Source organism: Balearica regulorum, chromosome 7, assembly GCF_011004875.1.
Source record: "Balearica regulorum gibbericeps isolate bBalReg1 chromosome 7, bBalReg1.pri, whole genome shotgun sequence".
Classification (NCBI taxonomy): Eukaryota; Metazoa; Chordata; class Aves; order Gruiformes; family Gruidae; genus Balearica; species Balearica regulorum.
This window is the reverse complement of record NC_046190.1, coordinates 19,168,293-19,184,490: the sequence shown is the minus strand read 5'-3', so window position 1 is coordinate 19,184,490 and position 16,198 is coordinate 19,168,293. Positions and strand designations below refer to the sequence as shown.

General features: G+C 36.5%; 1 protein-coding gene across 2 annotated transcripts in view; it reads right to left on the bottom strand.

The window, feature by feature from the left end:
• Positions 1-1,199: 1,199 nt before the first annotated feature.
• Positions 1,200-16,198, bottom strand: part of HTR7 (5-hydroxytryptamine receptor 7) — a 39,831-nt gene continuing 24,832 nt past the window's right edge. Inside the window, exons 2-3 of one of the 2 annotated variants that reach the window (XM_075758279.1) lie at positions 14,006-14,752; positions 1,200-5,294 (exon numbers count right to left, since the gene is read on the bottom strand). In XM_075758279.1, the coding sequence (XP_075614394.1) occupies positions 5,258-5,294; positions 14,006-14,752 (784 nt within the window). In that variant the 3' untranslated portion in view covers positions 1,200-5,257. Of the gene's footprint in view, positions 5,295-11,765; positions 14,753-16,198 lie in introns of those variants that run through there. The other variant, XM_075758280.1, reaches the window with a different exon arrangement.

Here is a 16,198-nt window from a genome sequence, read left to right as displayed (position 1 = left end):
TAAATACCCAACTTTAGATACATGGTATTGTTAACAAAAGAATTCCGATAGGTAGTCAACTATAGGAGATGATGTTGCCTAAAGAAATAAGCATTGATACAACAAATGAAAAAGGAAGAAAACATTGTCATAAACAAAACATATTATAAAATGTCTGAATATAGTTTTCTGTGGATGCCCCAAGAAAGATGCCCTCTGTGCATTGAATAGGTCATCAGAGGTATAATACAGATGTCAAGTATGTACTCTAAGGGTCTGGTTTATCCGAAGCATGTTTGGGTTGAGAGGTTGCAGGTCAGTGTTTCCTAACCTGAACTGTCTCTGTCAGTAAAAACTCTGAAAGCAGTCTGCAAATTATTGGAAAAAATGTTTGAAGGAAAAAAACAAAATTATTTAGTATTCATATATGCATTCCTGTGAGGAAACAAATAAAATGGTTGTGAATGAAAGGAAGATACAAATATTTAAAATTATTTGTTTAGAAATGAAAAAAATTATGACTACATTAGCCAAGGTCTTTGAATTTTTTAAAAGAAATGTTAGGTCATCTATTTCTAATAAACAAGACTAATGGCAGGGCACTTCCTAGACAACATGCTATATGACTTCTTTAAATAGAAGTAGAAGCAAATCCATATCTCACTATGTTATTCAAGAAATTGGACAAAATATTCTTTCTGGTCTGAGTAATCTTCTCTGGACTGAAATGCAACTAATGTTTTTGAGTGTTTGCCTTTCCCTTAAAAGGCTTGAATAGATAAAATCAGCTTTTGCTTATGAGAGATCAATCTTGACCTGCCTCAGTAGGGCCTGAGCCAGTGTTCTTTGTAGCAGTGCTTGTGCTGAGCAAACCAAACCACCCTTTCATCAGCAGACTTGTCAAAATTTTCTCTCTCTCATTCTTTCAGTTCAATGCTATCCAACAAGTGTGTAGGTACCTTTCTTTGATGCTAATTTTGATACAGTAAGGATTTTAAATGAGTCAAGCTGAAAAAAAAAATCAGATGTTTTTGTAGATGAGAATGTCTTCCATGAATCTAAATTAAAATCACTTAAATGGAGTCTCTGTTTTCTGTAGCATTAATTCAAAGAAAGCACATGACACAGGGATTAGTATTCAGTAGACTTCTTATTTTATTGTATAAAAGTAATTACTTTTTAAATACTATCCAAATTAACATTTTAATATCCCTCTGGGTTTATACATTTTAAAAGCGTAATATAACTCAGTACCTAATACAGAAGGAACCCTATTTCCTTTTTTACTAAATTAGTCTGCTGTATAAATTTGGATCATTTGCAATGCAAGTAGCAGCAATTTTTTTTTTTTCCAAATAAGACTCATATTACAACCAAAGATATTAAACATTTTCAGCTCAGGCCACTTACAATTTGAAGAGCTTAATTTCCTTGCTTTTGTATTTTTTGGTAAGCTATTTGTGGGAAATAGTTTCTTATGTTAACTGTCTTTATGTTTTACTAGATCTCAGGGAAAAATATATGAGTTAAAATATACAGAGTTCCAATTCAATCCTCTGGTGACTTTTGCATATTAAAAGTTGCAGCTGACTGAAATATTATAAAAAATTCACTTTTATCTATTAAAATTATCAAGAACATCTGACTTTTCATATTATACATAGATATGTTTTTTTTCTTGCTTTCACATAACATTTTCAACAGTGCATCTTGTGATAAGAAGAAAATCTTTCTTCTTTTATCATTGTGTTTATTTTTTGCTCAGGTCTGAACAAGTCAATCACTTTTTCATATGAATAAAACTAGCTAATAAAGCAAAAACTTTAAACTGGAATCAAGGGAGCAGCTAGGAAAAGTCTTTAATCTTGTAAAGAACAGATCAACCTGACAAAAAATAGATGATGATGGAAGGACAAGAGATCTATAATAAGGGTATAGTAGGCTGGACATCCATATATCTCAACTGTCTGTTGACCCCTAGAATACACATGGAGAACGAGAGGCTGGGGCTGATTGCGAAACATCAAGGGTTTTGCAAAACTATTGGGAAATTAATTTTATTTATTAGAACTGATAAATGCTGTGATAACTACCACAAGGCAACTCTGTGAAAATGCAAACTGCTCACTGTCACGCCCCAGAACAGGTCTGGTGACTGAGCTAGAAAGGCATCTTCTGATAGCTCCAGAGTTGTGAGTCTAAGCCTTGTTTTTGGTATGATTCACTCTGTTAGACTTCTACCTACATCCCAAAGACTTGGATTATCTCAGTGTAAGGTAGGTGCGTGTGCTGCTTTTGTACTACTGGCTACAGAAGCTATGGAAAGCTCAACTCATTACCCTAGTAGGCCATCTAATCTCTTGACTTCTTTTGATCAGACCTACTTTTTTCTAATCCTCTAAAACATTGCATGCGTTACTTGCTAGTCTTGAATACCTACTTACCCTTGAGTGACTCTTCCAGTTACTGCGTGGGATTGTGCGTTGGTTTGAGAGGTGACAGACCTGACAGTTACAGTTAGAAAAAAAAATGAGCTTCATCTCGTATGACAGCGTATCGTTATTCTGTAGTTCCCGATGTTCTATGCTTGTTTATGTGTCTGAAAACTCCTGGATGAAAAACTCTTCATGAGAAAATCAGGCAGAACTGCAACTTTATAGGTCCATGATGCCTCAACTTATTCTAAAATATTCTCATAATTTCTGCAAGATTCTGGGAATTTAATAGATATTAAAAGAAATAAATGTTTATTGTGTAATAATATATTTGTTGCCTTTTTTCATGAGGCAGTACCATTCTGAAATGAGGGACTTATAGATATGTATATGTATATCTATCGAGAATTGTAGATCCCTAACAGCTAAAAGCTTTCTTATTCTTTTGCCCTCCATTATATTTGTCCTAAAAAATAAATTTTCACTTAAATGTAAAATAACAGCACTAAAAAACTCCATGAATTTTCACAGAAAGGTGTCACTCGTAGGGTTTGTTTATTTGGATTTTTTTAATCATTTAATTATTCATATGATATGTAATTTTTCCATTTCACTTGAAATTAATATTTTGACACAACATCATGAAAAAGCAAAGTGACAGTCTAAGTCATCTAAGTAAAATTGTTTCTTTGCCTTTGTGAAATGGACGTGAAAGTGAGAACGTAAAGTTTAAAAAAGGAGTTTTAGAGTATTACCACTGCCCTTTATTTTAAGGTTTGGGTTTTTTAAAAGAAGAAACAGCCTTTTTTATCATCATCATTATTACATTTATGGACCTATTGTCTCCCTTTCTCATTAGGCCCAGTTATAATATTATTTGCCAGTGTAATTTTGACTTCAGCTGAGTTTCTCTGAATGTATTCTCATGTAATTCAATCAGAACTGGTCCATTGGCCATTGACAATAACTGTCCTATTTCCTGTTAAATACTTAAGGCTAACCAAGTAAAAAGCATTGCTGTGTCATTCCCTTTGGGAAATAAAGCAAATTATAAGACTCATTTTGTTTCAAATGCAGAGTTCACAGTGATTAGTTTTATCAGTGTATCAAGTACTGAAAAGTCTTGCTGCCCTAGTACGATGAAAACGTGCTACTCCGCTACTCTCTTGAGTAACTACAGGAGTTAGCTCAGGGTGATAGTGAGCAGAAGATGGGTTAGGCTCTCTGTCCTAAGTTTTTCATAGGCTTAACATGGATTGATTTGCATTCCGTATTTTCCTCTTGCTGATAAGTAATGAATTGGCCTGTGCTGGTATGCCTAGCTCCTTATTTAGATAACTATTGTGAACTTGTATATTAATTTAAACAAAGGAAATCAAAGCTATAACGGCAGGTGTAGTCAGTGGATGATTTACTAGCAGTGTTTTGGTTAAATTGCAAGTAGGAGACTTGTCACAAATCATATGACTATGGAAATAAGGCAAGTGTTCATAAAGATGTAATGTTAAAGAAGATAGCCTTCAGGAATGGTATATCCCATTGCACAGTGGATTGTACAACCATGCATGGTTTAGAAACTCTGAGGGGCAATGAATATGAGAAGCTCAAAAAGAAAAAAAAAAAAAGCCAGCAAACTGTTCAAAGGTATATTTAAGGAATGATCCCTTGAATTGATTTTCCCTGGGACAAATGGTCATTAACACTTGCCTATTTAATTTTTGTCAAGTCAAAGGATTTTATTTTAAGTATAAACTGAACATTGGCAGAAATAACACTTCTTAAACTATTTTTGTTCTATTTCTTTGTGCTCTATACTTGGATAGAGGCAAATGCTTTGACTATTCATTTTGTAACAATAGAAAAATGGTAACTTACATGATCTATCTGGGATCCTGTATGGATTCTAGAATGAATATTCAGAAAGACATACATAAAAAAATAACAAATGTTGTAATTGTCAGTTTAGAGTAGCTAGCCAGTAAGTCAAAAAGCAAAGCACTGTGGAAATTCTCCAACCTTCTATAGTTACTTGAGTTAGAATGAGAGAAAATGTGTTTTTTTTTTATAATTTGGCAGATCATGAAAATTCCATTAAACCAAACAATCATATTTGTAAATTAACTGTGGTGTAATGTATGTGCATTGTAATTCTGTCCCTTAACTTTTGTCAGACTGTAACTGATGACAGCTTTTTTAAAAGGTTAGGGAGAAAAAAAAACATGTGTATGTTAACAAGTAAACAGACGTTTACTTAGTACAACAGAATGTTTTTACCAAAATTGGTCTTTTATGGTTGCCTTTCTCAATCCCATTCCAGGTGCATAGAATCTCTTCAACACAAGCCCTGAAAGCATCCACAGAGCCACCATTTGCTTGAAAACTCATTTTGTAGTACAACAAAATACATTCGATATCGCTGATGGTCCCTGAATATTAATACTGATGTTACAATCCACAAGCATGGTAAACATAAATGAATGCTCTTCTACATTGTTTAATGTGGAAATCTGTACAGCACTTTATCTTTGAGTTTCAGTTGCTTTTTTTTTCCCCACCCCACGTGCCAAACTCTTATTGCTGAAATGATTTGGCGCGCTCAGGCAGAAAACTATTTTCATTTGTATATAGCAGTACTTTTCTCCATAACAAACAAGATGTGACTACTTCCAATAGAAATGTATTTAATGTACTGTATTGAGCTCATTGAGTATTTTTAGCACATTCCCATCAAAAGGAGATGAAGTACATTTCATAAATCTATCCAGTTCTTCAGAAGCCAATTCTTCATTTTTCTTCTTCCAGTTCTGGTTTGGCTTTTTCTGGCTGCTTTGATGCACATTTGGTCATGACTCTTTTTCCCTGGAGAAATCGGAACTTCTCCTGTTTTTAAAAAAGTGGATGAATTAGGCGAGGAATGTCCTGGAGCAACTAAAAGTCCTGATGCAGATACCACTGAAACAAATAGAAATATTTCTTAAGAGGCAATTAGATCATGGCTAATGAGATAATTCTCAGAGGACCCATACAAAGGAGGAAGCTAAGGAAAGCAGAGGATTGTGGTGGTTTTCAAGTTCTTTGTACTCTGGGTTGCTGTGAGAACTAAGGAAGTTCCCAGTCCATTTTATACAATTCAGTGGCAGAAGCCCAAAATGACTTCAGAAAATGTAACTGGTTTTACTGAGAATCCCACAGCTGGTCCAGCCTCTGGTGGCAGCACAAGCCCACGCGTGTGTCACTGCTCGTGGAGACCTCACGCGTGCAAGAGAGGGAGAAAGGAGCCAGAGCAATAAAGAATATTTCTGTCTCAATTTCATAAAAATTGCCTATAGACAAATAATTGCTGAAAAGCTTTGCACAGAATGTACATCTGTGAGATTACAAGACAGGTTTTCAGGGCATCCCAGCCCCAGTTCTGCCTGGCTATGGCACGCAGCAAGGTAATCTTTTGTTGCGTTATAGCCTCCCTGTTGAAATCGTTGAATTATTCCCATCAGTGCATGTATCGGGAGCAGGCTTTTTTTACAGACAAATATGTGTTCTCGCTCCTTTTGAATATTTTATTACGTGAAAACACACCTTGGTAAAAATAGATCCAAATTAAAGGAAGGTACATAGGTAGGAACTTTTGAGAACTGACCAGGTAATTTTAACCAACTTCAAAACTAGATATAAAGGAAAACAAGGATTTTTTTTTTTTAAATGCTATGTTTTAGCTAATTATAGGTGTTTTTAAAAGAGAGAATAAAATTCTAGACTTTACATAATTTGCCTTAGGAAATATCATTTTCTATTCATGTATTGATTCCATTGGAGGAACAACTTTAAAGAAAATATGTGGACAAAAGAGGGATGAGTTAGTTCATTATTGTGGCTAAAAGTCTGCTTTTATAAATCTTTGTAAATCTAAACCATTTTGGTGCTGATGATATTTGTTGTTTTCTAGGATGACAGGAGATTATTTTGGAAAGCAAAAACTAATTTTTTAAAAAATGGTTATTTTACAGTGTTAACTTTGTCTAATTGAACATTTGATTATTTCTTTTGGAATTGCAAGTTAGACGTTCTTAACGTGTTTTTCACAGTACTTGCTGTATTTACTGCCTTGTTTGAAGAGAGAAATGATTTAGGGATTTGCCAAAAATACTTACTATATACAAGCTAAGACAAACTACAAGTATTCTGTAAGGAACCTATAGGACCTCTGCAAGTTTGCAATCAAATATCTAAAAGATTTCAAGTTCTCTATGCTTGTTTTGGTTCCCATGTTACTTTTTAATTAGTTCTGTTATTTATTCTCTATTAAGATAAATATTTGGGCTTCTTCACTGCCTTAGCTTGGAGAGGCAAGAGATACCTTGAATGGGTCCTCAATAGTATATAGGAGGCGTACATCTTCCCTACAGTAAAGATGCGCTAAGGTAAAATTATTTTACTAGACTGCAAAGCCACAGAAACTTGCTCCATCATTCCTTAGTGAAAATCTCCATTATTAAATACTCTAGGAAAACAGTCTCTAAAATTTTGGGTAAGTAGCTCTTACTCGGTTTGGAAACACATACCAAACATGTTGTTTGGAAACATGTACCATTAGGGTATTAATTTCCATATTTCTATAAAGCAGCTGTAGTATTTTGTCATTGTGCTGTTTAAGTGTTCAGATTACAAAAATATAGTCATAGTTTTTCCTTATTGGGTGGGGTTGTTTTGCTTTTGCAACTATTGTTGGGAAGTAAATGTTTATTTAATTTACCTAATTTTATCTCTTCTTTGCAACCATCTTCACGATGGTAGATTTGACTTATGAATCTCTGCTGTTTTATCACAGACCTGCAGAAATCCTGATTAGATTATCCAAAGATGCAAAGTTTTCTGAGACATTAGTGAGTTTATCCAGATGCATTCTGCTATATTTTTCCATACTTTAAAACAGATTCTCTAGAAGGGCTAAAAAAGTATAGTACAGTGGCTTTCTTTCTCTTCTCTTCTCTCGCAGAAAGTAAAAATAAGTATATTGCAAACACAATTTTCTGGAACTAGCAAGACCACACAACTACTGAATTAATGAAATATTGTTGGTTTTGACTGAGTAGATAGAAAATTAAAAGCAAAATATTTATTCAGTCTGGTATGTTGGTTTATAAAAGTGCATTGGGCTCTTCTGGAAACTTTGATACATCTGTATGCATTTTTTTCTGAAGTAACTTGACTAGTTCTATGTGAAAGATTACAAATGACAGAAATAGTGATGTTAATCAGTAGAGTCACAAAGTTACAACTCGTCAAAATATTATCCCCTTAGACTAACCATATATGAATATCTTTAAGAAAACACAGTATCTCAGTGGAGGTTTTTGCTTGCAGCAGAGAAAGCTTAATCTGGGAATTATAAGCATCTTTCAGTTTTCAGTGACTAAAAGCAATTCTGCCCTATTGGAAATATTGCCACATGAGAAGGGGTTTGGCAACACAGCAGGGCAGCTAAAAAAAGGTGCCAGAATAGGGACTGTAGGGAATGACAGGCCTATTTGGCAAGATGTTGAGAAAGTGGGTATAGAAAACAGTAATAATTCACTTCAAATTCATTCTGAACCCACTCTTTAGTGGCAATAATTACCCAAGAGATAAAAATCTGTAAAAATGGATATAAGGTTGTATTCCCTGCATGTTGCAAAGATTGCTCTTCTAATGTAGTGTTTCTTATGTTATTTCTTTTTTACTACTATTTTTATTTGCTTGAAACCTCCTCTTAAAATAATAATAATAAAAAATAAATGCAGTCCTCACCATCCCTACTTCACTCCTTTGAAATAAAGGGTGAATGTCTTCTGTTCCAGAACATTAATAACCTTGCACTCTAAGACCGTTACCCGTGACTCTGAATTTTCTCTTCTCTCTCCCTGCGTCTTCCTGAGAAACATTGTTTTAAAAGACAACAGCTGATTCTTAAGCAAACCATGAGCAGGATTTGATGATATATTAATCTTGCACATTTTCTGAAAACATTATACTTTGAATAGTTTTTCGTGAAAGATAAGAAAAATAATATGGAAAGCTAAGTTGATATCTAGAGGAAAGCAACAGAACAAAGTGGCATTGCTTCAAAACACCTTCCAGTTCTGTATCTACAGAATCACAGCTGTCTGATCCCAAAACTTACCTCAATACTGTTCTTCTAGGGATGCTGTGCTGACCTCAGTGTCTGGAGCAGGGGCTGTCTGGAAATCCATTTTCCTGCTATAAAGCAGGGGGGAGGGAGTGAATGGACTCTGTCAGCATTATTTATAGTATTAATTTGATAAATAATTACCTTCTTTATGTCTGATTGTAGTAGATTTATTTCCCACTGTTTGAAATATCTTTCTGCAGGTGGTGCTAGCTAGTAAATCATCTGAACAGAGCATGAAAAACATGCTTTTCTTTTCATGAAACTGAAGTGTGATGCAATAGGCATACAATAATGAGATATTATCATAAATTCACACATTTTACTATTCTATTATTGCTGTTATTACCCAGTAAGGCTCTTGCTAAACAGAGGAGTTTGGTAAGTGCCAATATTGTGCTTCAGCATTAAACCTACATGCTGGTAGACTGCAGGAGCTGGGAGAAGATGTTAGGAATCAGGCTTCTACCACAGACAGGCTCCCTCAAAAATGCAGTTCCAAGTAAGGGGAGTAAAGTTTTCACAATGTATTGGTATTGCAACAAAACCTTGAGTTTTATTTGAACGAGGAGGTAAAATACCATGGGGAATGCTATATGTTGTCACTGCCTGGATCTACTGCAGATTAACTGCTACATGGGAGAGCAGTTTACAGTAGGCTGGCAGTACATTTACAAAGGTAGTTGTCAGCAGGAATAGTAGTGAAGAAATATGGTCATACGTGACACTTGAGAATCTCTGAGCAACAGTTACTGATTTGACTCTGGGTAATTAACTCAACAGAAAGAAACAGAGATGGGAGGGTGGGGGGTGGGCGGGGAAGGCTGCTAAACTAGCCAAAACAAACTCCTCACAAAACCATTATCTCAAATTCTGTTTGAAAGGCATTGCTTAGACTGAGAAGAATTGTTCAGTCAAAGTCTATTCATCTAGAGCCCTTACTCTAAGCTGCTTTGTGCCCTGTTTATGGAGGGAAAAACGACATAAATATGGTATATCTGAGCAGGATGAGACTAGAAGGATGCTGGTAAAGTACAACCCATACATTGCCTGCTATATTACTGGTATGAGGCATGCTATGGAAAGACTGTTTCAAGTAAAGGAGGCTCATCCAGGACTCCCTCACCTGGGATCTATTGAGAGCTAGTATTACTGTTATGGACAAATTATAGATAGGTTATTGCTAACAGCACATAATGAGTTGTGAAAGGGTTATTTTTTTATGCCCCTTTCAGAGCTTTGCTCTTTGGCCTTTTTGGCCACAGTTGATGTTTATCTTAGGTAAAATGTGTTTGTGATACTGAAAAGTGGGCTCAGGGAAGGATCTCTGGCTCAGCTGTGAATAAAACCCCTTTTAGGGAACTGACACACTCAATGGCTGCTCTCGAGGATCTTTACATACACTTTAGAGGTGAACAAAGAGACATATAAAGTAAATGATGTCTGACGGGCATCTCCCTGTGTTGATGTCTAGATTTCTGGCAGCAATTCAAGATCTCAGGCTGCAGCTGAAGACTGGCTGCTTGAGCTGGATGATGAGGTCTAGATGCTGTCAGCAGCTGCACCGCTGCTTCCTGATTTCCTCAGCTCCTAGCACAGACTAATGGCAATCACTCTGAAATCACTGCCTGAGCATTTCCCAGTATCACCTTGTTTCTCCCAGTGTTTAGCCATGGTATAGCTCAGTGATCATGCCCTGTGCCAGTGTAGCCAGCTACATTTCCCCAGAAACGCCCACCAAAAAAGCAAAAAAAAACCCCTAACATAAAAATGCATTGTAGTGACTCCCTCCCTGAATAAGGAGTGGTAAATTCCCACTTAAGAGCTATAGAGGAAGCAAAAAGGCGAAACAGCCTCACGAGATCATGGAAAACAAACACAAGTATGAAGTGTTCATGAACTCAGCACAACTGTTCAAAAAACTTGTCAGTCTAGTAAACAGAAGCAAAATATAATCCCATTTTCCTGCCATTATCACCATCCAGAAATCTCATAGTGGCTAGAAACCAATTTCAGAACTAGTGGCTGGTGGAAAGATGGTCTAGGATGTACAGCAATATGACTAAGCTTTCTAATTGGAAATAGCGCATGTGGGTACTGTGGCTAATAACAAATGCTGCGTTGAGTTTCCTCACACAAAAAATCCGGCTGGTGTTAGGCCAGTTCTGCACCGTAGTTAACGGGCAAACCTACTCTCTAGGATAGCTTTTCCCAGCCTTTCTTGTTTTGATGACTATGCTGCCCTGTGCACCTGAGGACCCACTCCAACCTTTCCTGTCAAACACTCAAATGTTACATAAAGTGCCAACTACCTTCAGGGAAAACCTGAGATTGTCTGATATTTCGAGTCTTTCACGCTCTGTAGTTAACGTGGGACTTCTCACATCTCAAACTGTGACTAAAGAATGAGATAGCTGAAACCTTCCAAACCTCACGGGAGTGGGGTTACGGAGTTAGCTGTCACTGTCATCCACATCCCTCTGTGGCTACAGTTTGTGGATTTAGACAACATGCACTGTTACCTGAAAAGAAAGATTGGCTTAGATTTCATCGCTTTTACATCCCAACAGGTTTTACCTAAAGTCAAGATTCACTTCATGCTGCTATTAACAAAAATTTTTTATAAAATAGAGTTTTGCTAAATCCAGAGCAGTGCTGACCTGCAGAGCCCAGGTCCCCTTTAAGCAATGAGGGTAGCAACAGTCTTTTTTCACTGGGATTATACAAGTGTATTTTAGAAAGGTTTGTGTCTTTACTTTCAAAATCTTGGATACGTACCCTTGCTGCCTCTATATTTTTGCGTGTTTTCTCAAAAGTAACTATCCGATCACAAGTCTGAAACTTAGAACTGCTTCCATGCCTCGCTTCCCATGTCTCGCCTTTCTCTTTCTCCATCTTCATTCAGTTAGTGTTATGCTGTCATCTCTATGCTCTGGCTTGCTCTGGGAGTTTTTCATTACCATTTTTCTTATAATTGCTTCTGTCTGATTCACCTTCCTCACTTTCTCCTGGAAACATGCGGAAGGATGCACAGACCACGTGCGATCTCTTCTAGGGGTTGGTACTAGCATGTACCAGGCTGCATGTGTGATGATGAAGACCTCTCTCGTTCACCCATTGAGATGTTACCCCTTTGTCAGATGAGTAGTGAGTCATCTAATTTAAAAAAATACTGCTGCTGAAGCTAGGTATTTTGATGCAGTTTTATTTATTTATCTTTTTAAAAAGTAAGAAGTCCTGTTCTTGAATTCAAACAATTATTTCCTTACGCTTCTTATCCAAGCCACTTTCAGTTAGAATTGTCTGAAATCTTTCTCCTCTTCTCAACACTGTGTTATCCATGTGCTTGGGTAATGGAACATTCTTCTAATCTTCTCAGCTTCTTTACTTTTCCCCTCCAATACAGCTCCATCCAACAACAGCTTCCACTTTGCCATATAAATGTCTTTTATTTTGGCTGTATGAAGAAACTTGGTTTTTTTCTTTTATTTTCTTTTTCCTTTCTTTCCAAACATATCCAGAGATGAAAGGCGGCTGTTTATCTCTAGAAACTTCAAGGACTGACACAGCCCATAACAACTCTTGTTCTTGCCTGGGCTTTCATTACCTGAAACAGATGGTAGAGGAGAGGTGGAGTCCTGCAGGATGCTTTCCCTGAGGAAAGCAATTGCCTTTAGTGACAGTTGGGCAAATGGCAATTTCTGACTCATAAGACACTTCTATATTTAATTTTTAAAAATATATAAATTCTTATTTGGAGGAAACACAACTTCTCAGACTTTTCTGCAGAATAAAAATGGCTGAAACTTCTGCCCAGAATTCTGAAATCAGCTTCAGAGTTTTACAATCCCACTTGGAATCATCACAGATACATTTATCTGTATATTCTCTGATATATCCTCACATAGGAAGCCTGATATCTAAAAAGTAGATCGAGCTCTGAAACAGTCTCAGTTCACTAACATACCCTGTGCCTCATCTGGAACATGGTGTGCAGTGCAAACTTGGTCCAGAGAAAGCATCTTGTTCTTATGATTTGTTATAAGTTTATTATTACTTCATGTTGTTATAGTAATATATTACACAATCTGTGCATTTTATATTAATACATTACTACTAATATATTAATATAATTAATGCATTTAATAGTTGATAAAGGAAAATATTGTTATAATATTTGACTCTGCTCCACTGAGGGAAGAGCTTTGTTACCAAAGCCAGGGAGAGCACAATCACATAGTTGGATGAGCTGTAGGGGCGGAGGGAAACAACTAGAACTAGAAACAGTAAATGATCTTGATTCTTATAGAAGGCAAGGCTTTACATCATTTTAAGCAGAAATGATGACCAAAATCAGTTTGTAGGGATAAAGTCCAGATGTCTCTGAATGTTATCGAGTCCTTAGATTTTTTTTTTTTCCTTACTGAGTTCAGAAAGGAAAGAAATCCCAAGAAGCTAGAAACACTTTCAAATAGACATTTAACTCCTGAAGTGGAACAAGGACTAGGCAAACATCAACAGAAACTAAGGCTTGAGCATAGACAGGGTCTCCATCTAGATTAGAGAAGGGCTCAACTGATAAAGACGAGAGAGTCAAAGAAAGAAAAGATGGACAAAGACCAGACCTGAAATAAACTGTAATCAGACACCTTTGTTACATTAGCAATATAGGATAAGACCTTTACCTACTGTAACTGGCATAGCAGCACTGCAGCCAATTGTGCTGCATGACTGTATGCAGCAGTAGATGTTGGTCCATGTGACTTTACACAAACTCCTATATTCGCATTGGAATCGTAACATATTCTTTCAGTGCTATAGTTGCTGTGCAAAAGCAATAGTAATTTCACAAAGTAGTTTATTTCCAGGCAATCAGTAAATTAATGTTTAATGGACAGATGGGGTTTTTTTAATAATAAAGAGTGTTTCTAAGCACTATAAGTTGTCTTATCCAGCTTCTTCTTAAATGGTTTATTTTTATAACAACAAAGTGGAAAGCAATGAATTATGCTCAACTTTTCACTATTCTCAGGTCTTTATTACAGCAAACGATCTCCAGGATACAAGATGCATCCAACATTCAGACCTACTAAAAGTTGCTTGGGGCCAAGGGCCAAAGAAATGGGTTAGGCCAACTATGCTCTTTCCTCACTAGGAACTCAAACATCCTGCACTACCTTTTACCGCCCCCCGCCCCGTGTTATTCCTCTTACACCCAAATTCTTTAGATGGTGGTCTTATTTCTCGAGGCTTGCTAGGACTGGTGGGCTGTACAGGAATTAACCTTGCTACCTTCCAGATTCTTGATGACTATGTTAACACTGCTCAAGAAGCCTGCTTCTTCCCATACCTCCTCTTTTGGATCTGTGGAGAAAAAGCTAATGTGATAAAACAATAAATTATTACAGTAAAGGATGAGCGACCTTACAGAACAAATTCTGGCTTTTCTGCAAGCTTCAGAGCCTCATGCATCCCTGCAGCTGACAGTTTCCGGTTGATGTTCCTATATCTGCATTGCAGTAGGTTGCGGTAAGTTGTCCTCAGGTCCCGATTGAAGAAGGCATATATAAAAGGGTTAATGAGAGAGTTTGCATAACCCAACCATAGAAATGTTCTCTCAACCCACAGTGGGATACAGCTGCATGCTGTACCGCAGATGAAGGGCCTGGCTGTTGAGAGGAGGAAGAAGGGCAGCCAGCAGACAGTGAAAGCCCCAACAATAATCCCAAGCGTGGTGGCAGCTTTCTGTTCTCTTTTAAAGATGGAAATGTTTTTCTTGTCGTGTTTTAGGAGTCGTGAAAAATTAGTACATTCTTCAGATTCCTTGTGCAGTTTTACAACTCCATTCATAGAAATCCCTTCCGTTTCTTCCGGCTGGGGAAAACCAGCAAACTTGTGTTTAGCAGCACTCCTCTTAGCAGCTTTGTAAATCTGATAGTACATGAAAAGCATCACTGACATTGGAATATAAAATGCAACTGCTGTGGAGTAAATGGTGTAGCCGAAGTCTTGACTGATCAAACAAACCTTTTCATCATTTACGTTTTGGGCCCAACCAAAGAGCGGGGGTATAGTGATAGAGGCAGATAAGAGCCATACACACAGGATCATTTTGGCCATACGCTTCCCATTCTGCCTTACAGGATACGTAAGAGGTCTCGTTATTCCCAGGTACCTAGAATGACAACGTAGAGTTACTATACAGTGCAGTGGTTAACTCATAAAAGTTATATCACGTAGTGTGCCCTAAAATAAAACGTCTTTGACTAAGGTTTCCATTTTAGATTTCTGAATCCTCTCTTAGCATGTATTTCAAACCTGTAAAGTTATATGTCTTTCACTTGAAAATTTATAGTGCCAATATTCTGTATAAAAGGTTTTTTATTCTAGAAGGAAATCTCCCATTGGCCACAAAGGACTGGGATTTTAATTGTGCAGTCTTCGTACAGATAATGAATTTTTGTTATTAAGGAAATTATGAAACTTAAATTTTATTTGGCTAACTTATGAAATCTTGGAGTATAGATGAATGCTCACTCCTCAAAGCCTTTTATACTGAGTGCATGGGTAAGTTAAAGCAAGCGTGCATTCATCTTCATCCTTCTTACGTATTCAACAGTTATGAAGATCTCTGCTGCTAAACTGAGATGATGAGTTGTCTTTTTTATCTTCATGTTTTAGACAGGAACAACAAACTGCAAATTATACTAAGAGTAGATTATTTTAATGCTACAATAACTCTTTTTATCATCATTTAATTAGAAAGAAATGGCATTTATTCAACATTCAAAATTTACTGAATGAAATAATAATCTACCACAGTGTCAGTTCAAGACGACCTGGGGAAAAAACATAGTTTTACTAGAAGCTGAGTTTAAGGTGGCAAATGGTAAACAGACAAGAAAAATATTTATAATATGTTAGGTTTTCATAGGGAACAGGAAAAAAGTCTGTTGACAACTTCTACATTTCCTAAGCTATGACAGCTTAAACTATGTTGTTTTTTTCCTGATTAAAAAAATATCACTACTGCCCTATATAGCTGGACAGCAATATCCTAAGTTTGTGTTTACTCTCAACTACAGAAGATTTTTTAATTTCCTTTCTAACTATGGGAAGTTTCTCTTAGATGGAATTGGATGCTTTTTTTTTCACCTCACATTTTTACCTTGAAATTTGGCTTCTGCTCAACAGGAACTTACCTATAAGTTCCTGTTACTTACCTATAAGTTCCTGTTAACCTCTCAAATTGTTCCTTTTTTTGGTCCCTCCAAAAGAAAGAATTTTGAGAAAAAAAACCCGTGATTCACTTTGCTACTCGTAAAAGAAATGGTTTCAAATCAGGCTTCAGAACAACATTTTGGTTTCAAGAGGTACCAGTTAAACAGGGGAGGTTTTGGAGGGTTACAAACAAGAAGTATAGTAATGTGATTAAAAATATTTTTTTCAGAGCATTTTCTTCTCTCTCTATTCACCTACCAAATCAAATATGACTATTTGTCTGACTCTGCAGAATGCTGCATTGTTGATTTTACTGCAATGCAGTAAATTATGGCCAGTGCTGCTGCTTTATACGACAACCCAGGTATGCTACAGTTTTGGAAAGATAAAGAAGCATCAT